This window comes from Glycine soja, chromosome 19, assembly GCF_004193775.1.
Source record: "Glycine soja cultivar W05 chromosome 19, ASM419377v2, whole genome shotgun sequence".
NCBI classification, from domain to species: Eukaryota; Viridiplantae; Streptophyta; class Magnoliopsida; order Fabales; family Fabaceae; genus Glycine; species Glycine soja.
In genome coordinates this window covers 47,177,133-47,194,507 of record NC_041020.1, presented here as the reverse complement: position 1 = coordinate 47,194,507, position 17,375 = coordinate 47,177,133, and the positions used below count along the sequence as shown (strand labels likewise).

The window sequence follows — 17,375 nt, the reverse complement described above, 5'->3', positions numbered from 1 at the left end:
CTGGAAAAGAGTGATTTTTAAGTATCTTTCTATTTGCTAAATAATGTAGATCGACAGCTTTTGTGATTTACTTACTCAACCCTCCTGGGACCACTTATATTTTCCCATTGCAAGAAAGTAGGGGTGGGGTGGGGCAACATGGATAATTATTTTCAGCATAGACTTCTGTTCATGCAGAAGTAGGGATGGCAAAACCCGGAACCTATAGGGATCGTAAAAATATTTATGAGTAATTATTCATAATATTGAGATCAGTTATGAGATAATATATACTTATAAATTTATGTGATTATGAGTGCGGTTTATCCTGTATATATCATATAATTTGTTGCGAAAAATAATCATATCTTTTATGACTAATATTTTATTTCTTTAATCTTTAATAGGATATTATTAAAAGAGTAAAAAATACTAAATTTTTAATTAGAATTTTTGTTAAGCAATTAAAATATTAACTTTAATAATTGTTATGTTGAATAATTATTTTTATAATTTTATTTATTTATGAATTAATTTTAGACAAATCAAATGTTATGTTTTCTTATTTTTAATGTAATGTTTGAATTATTTAAGAATAAATTTTTATTATAATTGTAGTAATTGTTTTTATTAATTTTTTATTATTAATCTTATACATAAGAAATATATAAGTACTCAGTGGGAACGAAGATTATGATTAAAATTATTATTCATATGAATATGAACAAATTATGAATATTATTTTTAAAGGGCGGATATGAAAACAGATACACTATAGTATCCTATCCGACACGGGTATGGAATTATTTGAATTCAATTTTGTTTTCCTTTTAAGATATTTCAATTTTTTTTTAACCTTAAATCATCATCATCTCTTTATTATGTTATCTTTAGAATGAGAATTTTGAATGAATAGATTTTCATTTTTAAAACTTAATAATTTGATTTTTTTTAAAATATGATAATTGATCAAATGCAATATTAATTACATAATTTTTTTAACTACTTATTATTAATTAATTTTCTATAACCCCTTATTTATTTGTCAAGTACTTTTCAATCTCTCAATTACTTCATCTATTCGTGTATATTATCAATACATACAATTAGAACTATATATTTATTCATAACTTAATTAGGTTACCCCCGTTTCTCCACTGTGGTATGGCATGCATTTTCAAGTTGTGTTTAGCATTCTTTTGACTAAAACTGCCACGTGGAAGGATGGTCTTAATTAATTTTGATTACAATAACGTTTGTTTTAAAAATGTTTAAATATGCATTCTCTATCTTAAATTTAAATTTTTTAGTCCTTAGTTTCAAAAGAAAAAAAAATTCTCTTCTAATTAAATTAATTTTTTACGACTTATGTTTGTGGCAATTTTTTTTACTATGGAAGAACTAAAAAAAAAAAATTAAGAGACTAAAGAAAAAAATTTAAACTTAAGAGACAAAAATCATATTTAATATTTTAAAAATACTAGTTAAGAAGTATTTAATTTATTTTATCAAATATTTTAAAATCTTAAAAATAAATATTAAATAATTTCTATAAATAAGTATTATTAAATAAATTATTAGTAATACTCTCTCTGATATTAGTTAAAAATTATTATTTTCATGAACTCTAAATCAAAAGAAATAATCATTAAACTAGAAGTCATCAAAATTAATGATTTTAATTCATTAATATAGAATATGTTAAAACGAGTGTCATTAACATATATTTCTTTAATTATATTAGTATTTTTATTTAATAAAATAATCATGACAAATTATTAAATTTATATCAGATCAGGGAAATGAAGGACATAGATAAACAAAACAGTTTATACAAAAATTAAGTTTATCTAAAAAAAAAAAAGTTTATACAAAAATTAAATCCACACGCTAGATACTAAATAAATGTCTTAATTTAAAGTTGAGTAACGTAACTTAGACTATATACAAGTTATCAGCTGCGAATCTTTTCTGGACCAATTATTAACGTAACTTAGCACAAAGCTGTGACGCCAACAATGGCACGTCATCAAAGAATTCTGTGTAAGTTGATGGGTGTCTCAGATTCCAGTTCCATCCATCTTCGTGATTAACATGATCACATGACGTGATACCAATTGATGATGCAAATATTGAACTTACTATTATGCCCCTTCTTCCCACCAACGAAAGAAAAGAATTAGGAAAAGGGAAAAAAGAGATACATCATCAACTTTATTCTATTTTAAATTAATTAGCATGAAAAGCTATTCAGCTTTTTGTTTTCTTAAAAAATTGTAAATATGAGATTAACATATCTTGTTCATATAATTGCATCTATCTTCTTCTTTCTAATTTTATTTTTTAAATAAATAAAATCAATGAACTATTTTATATAGTCACATCTATTTTGAATATTTTCTTTCTCAAAACAAACAAAATGTGAGACTGTTGATTAAAAACATTGATATTTTATCAATACAGTGTAAAAAAAAATACTAAAATAACACTTGGAGTATAGACAAATCTAAAATCCTTTCCTCTTAATTTTATTTCTTTTAGAAAACAAAATAATGTTTTTTTAATTTTATTTTATACTATTTTCGAAATAGATCTTACATTATAATACTTCATATTTGATTTTATTATATTTCGTTTAATTAACAGTTCTACAAAATCATATTACTGTATAAATGATGACATTTTCTTTACCCACAATAATTTCATATTATTATTTACTTTAAAAAAACAAATAATTCGGACCTAGTTGACATATTAAATAACTACTCCTAAGTGTGTGTGTGTGTGTTTTTTTTTTTTTTTGCATTCCTTTTTACTGTGTTCCATTATTGTGTTTAGAATAATGATGTTCGCAAGAAAAAATAATAAATATACGTGTGATGGAAAAAGAATAAAGAAAACATAAACTTTATCTCTTTTTGACAAGTACACATTGATTCTTTTACTCTTTTTACAAATAAATACTTTATTTAAAATTGATAATTAACATTTACAATAAATAAACTATTGGTTCTTTCCGATTAGTATTTTAACTATAACCTTATAGAAAGAAATAATTGTAAAAATAAAATTTTTTAATAATTAATTAGATTAAATTAAAATTTAAAGCTTACTTAGAATAAAATTAGTGTTCATAACATTTCTTTATAAAAATATATATTTAAAATATAATTAAAATGAAACTAAAAAAATAGGATATATAAAGTAATTTTATATTATTATCCCATCACAAATTATTATATATTTTTTTATGTTTCACGAATTACTACTTATGTTAAATTTGTTATATTCACAATAATTATTTTAAAAGACATGTACTCATATATTTTCTTGAGACTTGATTATAAGAAGAAGAAAAAAATACTCTACACTTATAATATACGTTAGTTAACTTTATTAAATATTATGTTAATTTTAATTAAAAAAATAAATATTCTTATTAAATTATCTTTTATTAAAATTGATATCAAACATAAAAAAACCTTTGACCTTATTAAATTAATGATGTTTTAAAGAAAATCTTATTAAATAAGATATAAGTAATTAAGATTTATTTACATTTAAAATTAAGAGATTTTAGTTACTTTTATTTAAGAGAGTATACATTACCATTAAACTTAAATTAAAATAAAATAAAAAATATCTAAAGTTTGAGCAGCTTTAGTAAATTTTTTTCCTCTTGTCATAAAAATGAACAACACATCACATTCCATATTTGTTAAGTATGCTTATAAAAGAAACCATGATAGAAGGAAATTAAGACACGGCGTATGAACACTTGCAACTTTTTCCCCGCGTCGATCCCGTAATAGACACTGTTATCTATTCTTCTTATATTCTCAGGTTGGTATTATTTGTGCAGATTCATTAATAATGGAAAATAAGAAGAGAAAGGGAAAAGACGATGGGGTACTGGAAGAAGAAGAAGAAGAGATGATGAACAAGTTTTACACGCTGTTGCGGAGGTTCCGAGACGCGCGCGATGGACGACGAAAGGAGCTTGAGGAACTACAGAAGAGTGAGAGGAAGAAGAAGAGGAGTAAAGTGGGGACAGAGCAACACCATGTTTGGGTGCCATCGTTTGAATTGGAAGATTTCATAAACGAGGCTGAATTCAGAGGACAACAACCTCTGCGATTCCCAACTTCATCTGCATCTCCTTCGCCACGTGGCGGTGGCACAGACAAACAACGTAAGAACGACGACCAACACTCTCACTCTCTGGATCTCAACCTCTCTCTCTAGCTAGCTAGCTCTATATCCTCTTTGAATCCTTATTCTCTCCCTTTTTCCCCAGAATTTAATTTTTATCATGAAAATTGTAACCAAGTACTTTTTTTCTTCATAATTAACAGTTTGATTAATTGATCTCGATGATTTTTTACTATACTCACGAATTTATTTCCCGGATTCAACCGTCATCGTATATAAATGAGGCAGTTAACTCCGTGCTAGAGTGGCAACTAACTAAACTAGTTTTTAATATATTTAGTTGAAAAATAGTACTTATTTAATAAGTTGTTTATAATATTTTTCCGTAAATCTTTTTAATGTGATTCTGTGAATTCCTTTTGCGTAAATTTTTTTATTCCAATAAATATTTTTTTTACCAGAACTAATCTTGTTTCACTTGAATTACATAGACAAGTGATAAAACTTTTCTTTCAAATATTTATCAAAAACATTAATTCAGGATCTTTTGATTAAGCGAATTATATCTGAATAAAATTTAGAGATAGAAGTCTTTTTTTCATTTTTCAATGATGAAATAAGACTAAACTATGAGCTTATTATCCTAGACTAGAATAATTTAGATTAAATAAATTTTTGATTGTAATCTTACTTTTATGTACTATAAGTATAAAAATTGTTACACTATCAATTAATAAAAACAATTTTTAATATAAATTTTAAAATAATTATAATACATTAATAATAAATTTATCCTACATAATAATTTAAACTTAAATAATAATATAAATTTAATTATACTATTTATTCAAAAAGCTATAGTTAAATTTTGTTTTAAAAAAAGAAAGAAATGGCATCAGGAAGAGAATCTGTTAGTAGTCCCAGTTTTTCTTATGGAAAATTGACAAACTTTGGTGTTGGTGGTTACCAAAACCGTAGGGCCCAATTGCCCATATCGCAGACAAAATCCCATTCTTACCTCTTGCTGTAAGATATTGTGTTTAAATTATTTTCCCGATTTACCTACTGCTGAAAGATATTGTGTTTAAATTATTTTCCCGATTTACCTACTGCTGAAAGATATTGTGTTTAAATTGTAGTGTACTCTAGAATGAAAATGCAAATTTAGAAGCATCCAAATTATTCTTATTTTCCGGCGTGTTAGGCTATAGGCAAACATTGTAATTAATTTCACAGTTACAATAATTCTTCTGTCTCAATATCTTTGGGGGAGAAAAAGTCACAATGTGGCAGGAATGCAAATAAGATTGTATCAAGTAACAATGTGTTGGTCAGTATGCTATCGAGCCAATTGGAGTTTTACTGCATTTGTTGATCTTTCAGAGTTTATTTTATTTGTTGGATAAAATATGTTTTTGAGATATCTTGTTGAAATTAGATATGACAACGGGTGGGGACGGATATTGTCTCTCAGGTTCCCCGATCCTCTCCAATTTGATCATTCCCAACTTGTATCTGTCCCTAATATTTTATGGATTAAAATTTGTTACCTCATCCTCATACCCGTTGGATATCGGATATCCCCGCCCCTGCCGATTCTGATTTGTAAAAAAGTTTTTTTTTTTTTAAATTATATTAAAAATCTGATTTAAAAAAAAGTTGATTGTTACACATTTATTTATAACTACTTTATTTGCAACTTATTTGTTTACAAAAATCATCAAAGAAAAATAATCTTAAATTATGTAAAAATTATAAAAAAAAACTTAACAAGTAAATAATAAAATTTTAATAATTTCATCATCGGAGCGGGTACGAGAATGAATATGGAACAGATAATGACATTCTCATCCCCGACCTTGACCCCAATCTTGATTAAAAAAATCGGATAATTACCGAACTCAAACTCATACCCGATCAATTCAGATATTTTCTGTCAAAATCAGGACGGATTTGGGCGGACACCCATGGATATAAGTTTCATTGTCATGCCTAGTTGAAATACATAACAAATACGTATTTTCTCAAACGTCTGACTTTGCAATATTCGATGAAAATGTATTTCCTTTAAGAGTATTTCTTTTATCAAAAAAATATATTTGAAAAAAATTACGAGTGAACTTAACAAAACTGGGACACACTTTAGTACTACCTGAGTCTTTATTTGCTTTCCAATGTATATCTACAATGTAATCCATTTATATAAAGTTTAACTATTTGTGTATGGTGGTGAGAACGTGAGTAGGAATCAAACAATTAATCGTAAATTTTGAAGTCAAGGAATTTTTTTAACTGCAGTATTATATTTTTGGTAAAACGAACAAAAAATTTATTTCCAGCGAAACAAACTAGGCCTAAGCAATGTACGTTTTTAGCAGCTTGCTCTATGGTATAGGCCCATCTAAGAGTACAGGCCCAAACTCACTTGAGGGCCAAGTCAGCTAGTCAAACCTAGACTAAGATCAAGTGCTTGTTGGAGCCCCAAGGCATTTTACAACGTTCCAACTTCCAAGCCTTCCTGTTTAAGTAATTTCATGTCCTAGTTCTCCCGAAATTCTCAGTTAAATCTTATGTGACTTACTCATATACAAATTTTATTCTTTTTGCTTTTGTACCAGTAGAAGTTCAAACTTCAAAAGTAAGCGATTGTACTCCATTTTATATTTTATAAAATTATTTATTTTCTATTTTTTATTTTATTCAATGTGCTATTATAACTAATATTTTTTTTTAGGAATTAAATTCCTCAAGAAAAAATTGGTGCAAAACTCAGTTTATAGTTGGACCTAATTAAAAATAAAATAAAAGACTTCTTCAATTTTATTTTTAGCGTGCGTTGGGAGCGGGGCCTCCCCTGTTTCAAAAATAGGCAAATAGCTTCACTCAGGAGTTTTACACGAGGGATTACTTTTATTCAAGATAACGAAAATGAAAAACAGGTAAATTTTGAAAACATTACATAAATGGGCAAGTCATGTTTTGAATAAGGATGACAAGGGTAGAAAATGAGTAGGTACTATAACATTTGTCCAAAACCTATGTTTGAAAAAGAAAATACCCATACTTGGATCCATATATACTTAAGCATGTAGCAATTTTGGTCCGCATTTTCATCCCTATTGGTTACCATGGTTACCATTATATATATATATATTCTTGCACTCACTATTTACACCTTCCTTCAAGTGTAGAGCTATGCAAAAAAATTCTAAGATTTTAGATGAAATTTATACTTGATGTTTAATTTAATATAATTTATCAATATTTATTTTAATATAATATAATTGTTTATATAACTTAATATTTAAGTAGAGCATAACTATTTTTTAAGCCTTTAAAACATGACTTTCATTTTTTAAAAATAAATTAAAGTTGTTTTAAATGAACTGATTTTTGAATAAAAAATGAAAAAATATAAAACATCATGATTTGAATCACGATTTTAGAAAATAAAAATAAATAAAACAGTCATGTTTAATAACACCAATTCAATAAAAAAAATAAAATTAGAAAGTCTTGTTGCTAAACACAACTTCAACAAAATGTATTAAAAAATAAATAAAAAGTCATGATTAAAAACACAACTTAAAAAAAAAATTAAAAGTCATGTTTCAAAACACAACTTCTTTAATTTAAATAGAGGGAATTTTAAATTAATGAAATATGATATTTTTTCATGAAATTGTATGTTTATTAATGAAAAGATGTAAATATAAAAAAGAATTATTTTCTTTCAGTATGTATCTATTCACATGAAAAGCTATAAGTACAAAAGATTGTATTTTTCATGAAAAGATGTTTTTCTTTGGAGGATATCTCCTTACCAAAAGACCTAAGAATGCATAAGATCATGTATAATCATGAATAATTATGGCTATTTATGATGGGCTATTTCTCTACCAAGAGGAACTTTAGTTTTCATACACATCATGATAGTACTATGGCACTATGCTTTCTCTTTCGTTATTTCTTTGTTGCATATAATGATGGCCACCAATTTTTCTAGCACATTCTTCATCCAGAGTAGACGACATGAGGAATCTAGCTTACTACATCTGTTTCTACCACTCAACAATCTACAAGTATTCTTTACTTCATTAATCATTATGTTCTAAAGTTTCTAAAATTGGTGATACTGAGCTGATATCTACTTACCTAGCCTTTGGGTTGGTCAACACCCATACTGCTAGCGGGACCATCATCTCACGACTCATTGTATTTCTGTCTTCTTCCACTGATGCCAAAATCAGCTGATAGCATATATAGAATCGTAAAAAAGTTGTGTTTGATTTCTACCACTAGTCCTTCATTAATTAGTCTTCACTATAACTGGTATATACATTAGGTTGATTAATTGCTGGGTCATGTCATGTGTAGTTCTCTTAAATAAGTTTCTTTCTTACTGTTTCCATAGATAAGTAGTGAGCACGTATCAGCTCTCTAATGTTACACATTACAAGTTGGAACCCTTTTTCTATAACTAGTTTTTTGTGTTAAACAAGATGTGTCAATGGCTCAGTGATTTTTTGTTCGTATATGTAAAGGGTTGAAGATGATGCACTTGGAGTTGGTGGCTTGAAGGGGTGCCAGCCTTGTGTGGTCACAAATTTTGACAAGGTTATTTTCAAATGATTTTTTATAACTTCACATTCTGCAAAGCCTCATGCAGTGGTCCATGGTCAACTGAGGTGTCATTTCTTGAATACTCCTATTCTGGTTTTATTCCGCACCCAATTCTGTTGTCTTTATATATAACCCGATGTTACGTTATTTATTTTGGAGCTTTTTGCTGATTTGTACTCAAACGACTGAGATCTTAGGAATCATTTGACAGAGATGTAACCTCTTTAGACCAAATGAATGAAATTAACCCCACCACGGAATAGTAGAATAGCATACGACATTAGCATTGCTTGATCATCCACGATTACTTCCTGAAATTGACAATGTCATGTGGGAGCTACCTCTTCATTTTTATTTGGATTTGCGGTTGGAAATCGATTCTGCTCACACTTGCTTCTTTACTTTATTTCGCTCTCTCTCTTTTAAAAGCCTCTTTTCCTAGTAAACTCTGTTGCCAAGTGCGGTCTTGTTTTCATGTTGCAATGATGACCACTTTGACCACCAATAAGAGGATGATGAATCTTCTCGATTTCAGGACGCTGCTATGCCTATCACCAAAAAGGTGACCCCAAAAGTTAGTCCACGCACACAAACAGTACATGAACACCACTCACATGCTTTAATCTGCATGCCATGGTATTGGCTAGGGCTTAGAATAACATACGAATATACCCACTAGTGTCTACCGGGTTTAATTTGATGTACACATCTAGATGTTATATATATTGAACCCATGCTCAAAATATTTATATTATTGTATTCCTTAAGGAATCCTACGATCATGGTTTCAACATTCAGTATGTATATGTGTTGTTGATGAGAAATGATTGCATGATTTGAAACTGTCACGTGTCGATGTTCTTGTCTAATTTTCTCTAATCGAATTTTTAATTTATGATTTTTTTTTTAATAAAACTCAACAACATCTCATGTGAAAATTGACTGTGGCCATAAATACATGGTACGTAATCTCAAGCATCAAATAATTTATTTGGTGATTCGTAGATACTTCTATGAGTTTGAAGACAGATACTATTATACTAAGTGATAGAGGGATATGAACCATAAAATCCAATTGTAGTATACACGAATCAGAAGTAATACAAGACTCAAACTAGTCACAATTTATTGAAACAAACTTGTGATGATGATATACATTTGCACAAATATAGTAACATTCACTAATACAATTGATATAGGAAAGCGCCACACTTTGTTACATATCTCATATCTGTCGAATATGGGACAAGGGAAAGGACTTTACAAGTTACAACCATGACAAGCAAAATTAAAGAACAAACTAGAATGGAAATGTAGCAACAAATAAGCCTCCTATAAAGTCCTTCTAAGGCATATGACTGCAATCTTCTACGTTTAATTATTAGTTTTGGTCCTGCTGTTTTGAATCTGGATTAAGTGGACTTCTTCCCAGATTTGATAATCTCACTTCTCCTGCCTTTGGACTGAGGGGACCTCTTGCACCAGATCGTGGACTCTGCTCAGTTTTGAACTCACCCACGCGAGCACTAAATGAGAGGCGTGGGCTTAAATGGCTTTTAGGATCAGTTCTTGGTGTTGGGGTGGAGCTTGTGATCTTTGGACTGCTAGTGTGCCTAAACTCTCCACGGCTTCTAGTAATAACTTCATCTAGGATTTCACCTTCTCCAACTTGAGAAGCACCAGCTCCAAACTCCGAGTGCTGTTAGGACAGTTGCATGGAATATAATTAAGTTTATCCACAAAATATATATATAAAAATGACGCAAATGTGGATTATCATAAAGGGCAAAACTTAGATGAGGCTGCATTGGTGTTTCTGGTGTTGTTCTACAATCAAAATTGAAGTTTCATCTTGTTGGTAATTTATGTTGACCTTTAATGGAAAAATTTATTATGCAGATTACTGAGGTGAATCTTCAATTCTGATTGGAAAGCAGTACTAAAAACACTTACGAAACTGTATCTAAGTTTTATTCTGTCGTAAATTTAAGCTATGTTTGTTGGATAAGATAAAAAATCATACTGTTGCAAGGTTGAATGGTAGAGCTGTTTGCTCTTCATATGCTGCTGCATCCAAATCTTGAAGGTGTACCCCTTTGAAAAACTTGGGGAGAAAGTACTGTCTAACCGGAACTAAGAGCATGATCATCATAGGAAACATGACCCCGGCAATAGGAACCCATGTTAGTCCAAAACATATAAGAAGATAAATGGTTTGGAAAATGGTGAATGTTGCTATTGTCTTGAAAGGAACTGTTTCTACGAAAGTAGCATGGTAATCCTCAAGCACCCTGCACATAAAGAAGAAATTTGCTGATCAGTAAGAGGAATGAAGTAGAGGATTGAACGTCAGAAGGATATATAAGAAATAGAATGTTTTGTTTTTACTTGTATCTTCTGCTTGGTGCAGTGAAGAGTAATAGGATTCTTTCCCAAAACTGGTTTCCTGGCAAACTTTCAATGGCCATGAAGGCAAAGTAACCCCAAAGGACTGAGGTTGGGATCTTCTTGAGTAAAGGCATGGCCGCAACGCATCCTCCCACCATTGTTGATTGAAGCAAGTTACTGAGACGCTGTTCCTTTACCTCAACAGGAAGCAGGTCGTCTATTTCTTTCTCAACATCAAATATAGTCTCATCTACTGGGGCATCCACGTTTCCCATACTGGTAGCTGCTTGAATGGTTGATTCTTTAAGTTCTCTTAGTCCTTGTGCCTGAACAATGGTCATAATAATATGTGGCATAAATAGCAAGAAGTCATATGCTGATGACTTGAGGTACAAATAATAAGGTTCACTCTGACCTAAGCAGGAATTGTTCTGTGCAATGATTAAAAGTGATTAAGCAATGATTTTCAGTGACACAAGAAAAAAAGTTAGTAAACTTACTCGAGCAGAGGGGTCCTGGTAAACAAGAGGGGTCTGCATTTGATTGTAGGCTTCTAGCATGTTGCCATATAACTGTCCTAAACTAGCATTCTTTCCCATACTTTTTCGTGCGGTTACCACCAGTTTGTTACGAAGCAACTGTACCACCATTGCTCTTTTTCAATGAGACTTGTTGACAAAGTGCTTGCAATTAGAAATTAATTAGGGAGAAATTGACAACTTGATTTACCTGATGTTTAAGAGTTGCCAGACTTTTTGTGTGCATTGGAGACTGTGGTATGACTCCATTTGCAGGAGGAATTCCAATCAGGCCACACATTAAGGTCTTCCATCCAGAATTTTTTTTTTGAAATTTATCATTAGAAAAAGAATTATTCAATTAAGTATAATTTTAATAGGCATGTACTAAATATCAGTATAAAAAAAAATTATATCGTCAAGCAATCAGAAATAATCTTTGAAATGACTTTTAAGGCAGTGGTTGGATGAGAATTTATTCTCTAAGTATGAATATATGACAAATTAAAGTTCAATGCTAAAATCTGAAGCTAGGAAGGAACTCAAAGAACTGGCTTACCAAAAATCCCAAAAGGAGCAAGTCATAATGGTAAGAAGATGGCTTTCTCAAATTGAACTCTTTCTGCTGGGCAAGCTGGGAAGCCACACTATGGTCAAAGTAATAAAGTACTGCAATCATGGTTGCTGGGATAAATGCTCCGATTATGTACACAACAGGAACATGAACCATATCCTGTTATATTCATAACAAATCAGTACAATATATACTTCTATTACAAGTCAACTTGTTAGTAAACAATGGATAATTAGATGAGAACTTGCAATTTACATGCCTTAATAACAGTCCAATTCTCATATGCACCCGGTGACCATGGATTTGGGCTAAACAGACGCCTTGGAATACCATGTGGAACACTTCCAGCTGGTATGTAGGATACACCTGTCCAAACTAGGACCATAAGAGGCACACCATAGTCAGCTATTAGGCTGCGAAGCCAACCTGTAATAAATTCATAGTGTTAAGAGATGTAATATAAAACCAGTTAAGTGTCTTCAGCTAATAGTTTTTGGGATTGCCAGTTTATGACATGGTATTAGTCTATTAGAGCTTGTGTGCCTGTCCTTTATGATCCGAACACAAAGACTTACCGGTACCATAACGCCATGATCTAGCCTTTCTGCTTCTTAATGCAGTGAGAAGAAGGCCAAACGAAAGGACTAAAGCAAACATCCCATTAGCAAACCTCCATGAAGGTATAAACTCGATTGATTTTGAATTTTGTCTCTCTGGTATGCGAAACTCATCCACGAGTCCCTAAACAATGATGCCGGTAGGATGTTAAAATGAATTTGGCCAAAGTGCATTGCTAATTCAGATACTAATATATCATGTGAACTCTTAGTATTAAGCAACAGCAAATGAATGGCAAAGGTAAACTTTGATAACTGTTCTTACTTTGATAGCTTGCTGCATGAAGAGCATTGCAATAAGCATGCCAAACAACTCTCCTGCAATACGGGTAAACCTGTTGATTATAGAGCAAGCCCCTAAGATGGCAAACAAGAATAGCAACAGTGCAGTCCAGACACATACCCTACAAAGTCAAGTTATAAAAGAAAATAGGACAATGTTAAGCCAAATCATGATGAATTGTACTAGAAAACAATTGCATCAAGGTCTCCATATGAAGACATCAAGAACATAAATAAAAAAAATTATTCACCATCCAGTCCATGCCAGAAACAAATCCCGGCCCAACTCTGGTCTCTCTTTCGCAAAATTGAACATGAACGTGTACATGATCACCGTAGGCTCTGCCACTCCTAAAATCAATAAAGGTTGACCTCCAAGGATTGAGTGTATAATGCCACATATTGAAGTGGATGCCAATGTTTGAACAGCAGTTAGAACACCATCTGCAAATGCAAAACAACATCAAGTTGTGATAGTGTAGTTATAAATTATAATACCGTCCTATTTCCAGAGTTCTTTCAATTCAAAAGGATCATATATTATAATACTACTATTTTTTTTCTCAGGAAAAAGAAGAATCCATTGAAATCAAAATATTTAGTACCAGTATCTCGTTCTAGTTGTTCCCCGAATGAAATGACTGGTATTGCGGAAGCAAAGAATATGTATGTGGTGGGGGCCCAAATCCTGTGAAAGGGAAGCAAAAATTGTGAAACTTATATATATGTCTGTTTAATTAAACACCATTGGTTGAAGCCTAGAAACATTAAAACCTTTCAGTACATACATACCCCACTAATCGCTAAACAATTTCAGCTAGCATATATATACATTACATACCTTAAACCTGCTTTGATTCCACCCGACCAATCTTGCTTGTAGCACATCAACCTTCCTCTCAGATCATTCTTGATTCCTTCAAAGGGTACAAATGTTTCTTCCATATCTTTTTCCCCACCAAAAAGGGTCAAAGGGAATCAATATAGGCCTTCAAATGCTAACCAGAAACTAACAATGTATAATTTACATGATTTTTCTTGTTTTGAGTTTATTTTGGTTAGATTTCTTGACAAGGCTCAATCACAAGCAAATTGAGGAAGGAAAATAGAAGAATGTGGGGACAAATTAAACAAGAATGTAGCATGAATGGTGCAGTCTGGCTTCAAGAGACATGTGGGAGAGTGAGAGGTTCAATGGGATGAATATGCCGAGAAGCCAGCTGTACCAAAAAGCAGTGTTTGGAACTCGGGATAGATGCTCTTATTGGTTAGCACTTAGAACCACGAAAAGAGCAACTTGTATTGTATTCTTCCTAATAACAACAATGTGTGTGTGGGTAGAGAGTATTTATAAGCTTTAAAAAAGAAAGCAAGCATTGGAGAAAGAAAAAATGAAGGTAGATTTGGTGTGGAAAGCACTTTGTGTGCCACTGGCAGGCTCGTAAAATGTAAATACTACAGATCAGTCCAATCTTTCCAGCTTCATCATCAATAGTCCTTCAATGCTTTTATGCCAAAAAGTCAGCATCAATTATAATCCGGACCCACTGAATTATGTTGGATCTTTCAATAAAAATTGCTGAGTTTACAAAAAGAAGTACATATTGAATCCTTTATAGAAAGTAACTTACGCCATGCCGTCCTTAACTTACAAGATAATGTTTTAAAAAAGTTGTGGTAATTAACACGAGTAGTCAACAGCAGCTTATTGGCTCTAAAAACATATCATAACTTTCAAGCAGTAATGCAACTGATAGGTGATATCAATCTGTATATAGTGGCAAGAGATGCGATATCATCCCTCGTTGAGTATATAGCAACCGATTTACTTCACTATTAGGGTGTGTTTGGTATATATTTTTATTTTTTTTTCATTTTTTAAAAATTAATTTTATTTTTAAAATATTAAAATTCTCAAAAACATGTTTGATTTAATTTCTTATTTTTTGCTTTTAAAAAATAAAAATACTGAAAATGCATTTTTAAAAGAAAATATATTTTTTAATTTGATTAAAATTATATTGTCACCGCGTTTTTATTACCCAAAATGAGGTTCCTTTTATTAAAAATGAAATTTTATTGTTCCTAGTTTTTGGTTCATTTGGAAAAATAATTTTACTAAAAATAAAAATTCAATCAAATACATTTTTATCACTATTTTTTATTTTCAGTAAAAATTAAAATACAAAACAACCCAATGAAAGACTCTCTAACTTTTTTAATCTAATTTTAGATCCACCACCTTCGGTTTATTTCGCTGAGTACATGACTGCTCGCGTTGTTCCGAAGAATGCAGTAGTGTTTTCGTTTTTTTCTAAAACAAAATTAAAGTTTATGAGTCAAATTTTACATCAAAACACGTGTTAAAGATTTAGGGATATATATTTAGAGAAAATAATATATGTACTCTCATATAAAATTACTATCATTCAATTCAATAACAAATTTTAATGTATCATAATGTCTAATCACTTGATAATGATTTTGTTTTTACACATAAAAATTAAACTCATATATAATGTTTGACCTTTAAATAGCAACTTAAACTTCTAAAATATAAATGGATTTTTGTAAAGAAAAAAAATAATAAATGAGTTTAAAGTTGTATTAATCTATTTATTTTAACAGAAGTAAATCATATTTAAACGTCATCATTATTTTATCAAAAGAATGGTGGTATTATTCGCCACTTAATTTTTTAATTATTTTTTCTCTCATTTTCTAAACTTTCACTCAACGATTAAACATTTCAGAATGATTGGTTGTTGACAGAACCGCTATGGTTTGTTTATTAAATTGAACAAAACCAACATTGAATTCTCTATGTATCAAACTAGTCTCCAAATTGTTCTGAAGACAACATTAGAAATTTCAACAGCTTATTAAACACCTAAACAAAGCCCCATAATGTATATTTTGTTTGCCCATGTGCCTTTCGAAGTTTGACAACTCATGCTGTCATGCATATAGAGGTTTGTTCCGGGATATTTATTAGCTTCCCCTTGTCATGTTAAACTGTATAATTCTACGTTCAAGAATTTGGTTTATACATACCTCCCGGTGTTCCTTAATGGTTGACACTCACACGTATAACATCAATTGGTTTTGGTCATAGGATGAAAACCTTATACTACAATAATTTTTCTTCTTCTTATAGAAAAAGTTTAGATGAATTGGATCCTAGTTATTCATCAAGACGAGAAAATCAAACTCACATGTTTATAAAATATAAGTTTCATTCTTACCAACTGAATCAATCTTTGTTAGTACTTGACTTGAATAATACATTTGATGAAAAAGAAAAATCACAAAAATTAAGAAAAATTGAAAAAGAAAAAACATACTGTTTATTTAGATGGACATTGACAAAATTAATTTTAAATAAAATTTGATTTTGTAAAATTGATTTTGAAATAATGTAATCCATGTATGTTTTATTATAAAATAAGTTAAAATAAAATTTAATACAAAATTTTGAATCAAACATAGAAGTTATTCAAATAGTTTGGATCCAAAAATCAATTTTAGATGAGAATAAATTCTAAATTTTTCTTAAAGGTAAAACCAAACATATATAAAAATATATCTAAAATTATTTTGAACTCAAAATAAATTGTCGGGGATTATATTAGAATGCCGACCGCTATTTGTAGATGTATACTTAAAGTATATTTTTTACACCTTAAGCAATTTTTATAAATGATAGTTCTTTGTGAACTTGTGAATTTTTAATTTATTTCTAGTTAATTGATTAAATTCATTATTTATTTGAGTGAAACTTTAAGTTTTATTCTTTAGTTTTTGGTTTCATTGTCTTCTTTCAATTTTTAGGTCAATTATCATGCTAACTCACTCTAAAATGGAGTGAATTAACCTGTTGGATCTATTTTCTAAAAATAAGGCGAGTTGACTCAATCATTTACAAAATTGTTTGACTCATTTTGTCATTTTTATAAAAGAAATCATAAATGTACAAAGTACGTGAAAATTGCGAATATAACAAAATTGAGTTTCTAATTTAGAATTCATATATGTTTATCAATTATTGTTTGTCTTATATTTTATAATTAAAAGTTAAATTAGTATAGCACAAAAAAAAAGTTAAATTAGTATAAAAAAAAAGTAGCATGCATGCTTTGAATCTTAAACAAAATAATAGTAACAGGACTATGTCGCAAAAGCAAAAACAAAATCTTTATCATATAAAATTCTTTTATTTTATTAAGAATAATAATGATGCGG

General features: G+C 30.0%; 2 protein-coding genes across 2 annotated transcripts; one reads left to right on the top strand and one right to left on the bottom strand.

Annotated features, from left to right (window-relative positions):
- Positions 1-3,756: 3,756 nt before the first annotated feature.
- On the top strand, positions 3,757-4,366 carry LOC114399695. The gene is made up of 2 exons (XM_028361905.1): positions 3,757-3,784; positions 3,842-4,366. Exon 2 carries the CDS (start codon positions 3,853-3,855, stop codon positions 4,222-4,224), a length of 372 nt encoding a protein of 123 aa, XP_028217706.1. The 5' UTR covers positions 3,757-3,784; positions 3,842-3,852; the 3' UTR covers positions 4,225-4,366.
- Positions 4,367-9,852: 5,486 nt separating this feature from the next.
- Positions 9,853-14,534, bottom strand: LOC114400381 (boron transporter 1-like). The gene is made up of 12 exons (XM_028362815.1): positions 13,975-14,534; positions 13,739-13,821; positions 13,385-13,577; positions 13,117-13,255; positions 12,810-12,975; positions 12,494-12,660; positions 12,220-12,393; positions 11,872-11,967; positions 11,643-11,780; positions 11,143-11,468; positions 10,778-11,045; positions 9,853-10,453 (listed from the first exon to the last, which is right to left on the bottom strand). The coding sequence occupies exons 1-12, from the start codon at positions 14,076-14,078 to the stop codon at positions 10,136-10,138; spliced, it is 2,172 nt and encodes a 723-aa protein (XP_028218616.1). The 5' UTR covers positions 14,079-14,534; the 3' UTR covers positions 9,853-10,135.
- Between the last annotated feature and the right edge of the window lie 2,841 nt (positions 14,535-17,375).

Coding starts and splice junctions, on each gene's coding strand:
- LOC114399695 (XM_028361905.1), top strand. CDS start 3,853: ATGGAAAATAAGAAGAGAAAGGGAAAAGACGATGGGGTACTGGAAGAA.
- LOC114400381 (XM_028362815.1), bottom strand. CDS start 14,078: ATGGAAGAAACATTTGTACCCTTTGAAGGAATCAAGAATGATCTGAGA. Junction 13,256..13,384: donor TTTCTGGCATGGACTGGATG/GTGAATAATTTT, acceptor TTGACTTTGTAG/GGTATGTGTCTGGACTGCAC. Junction 11,968..12,219: donor TGCTCCTTTTGGGATTTTTG/GTAAGCCAGTTC, acceptor TCTGGATGGAAG/ACCTTAATGTGTGGCCTGAT.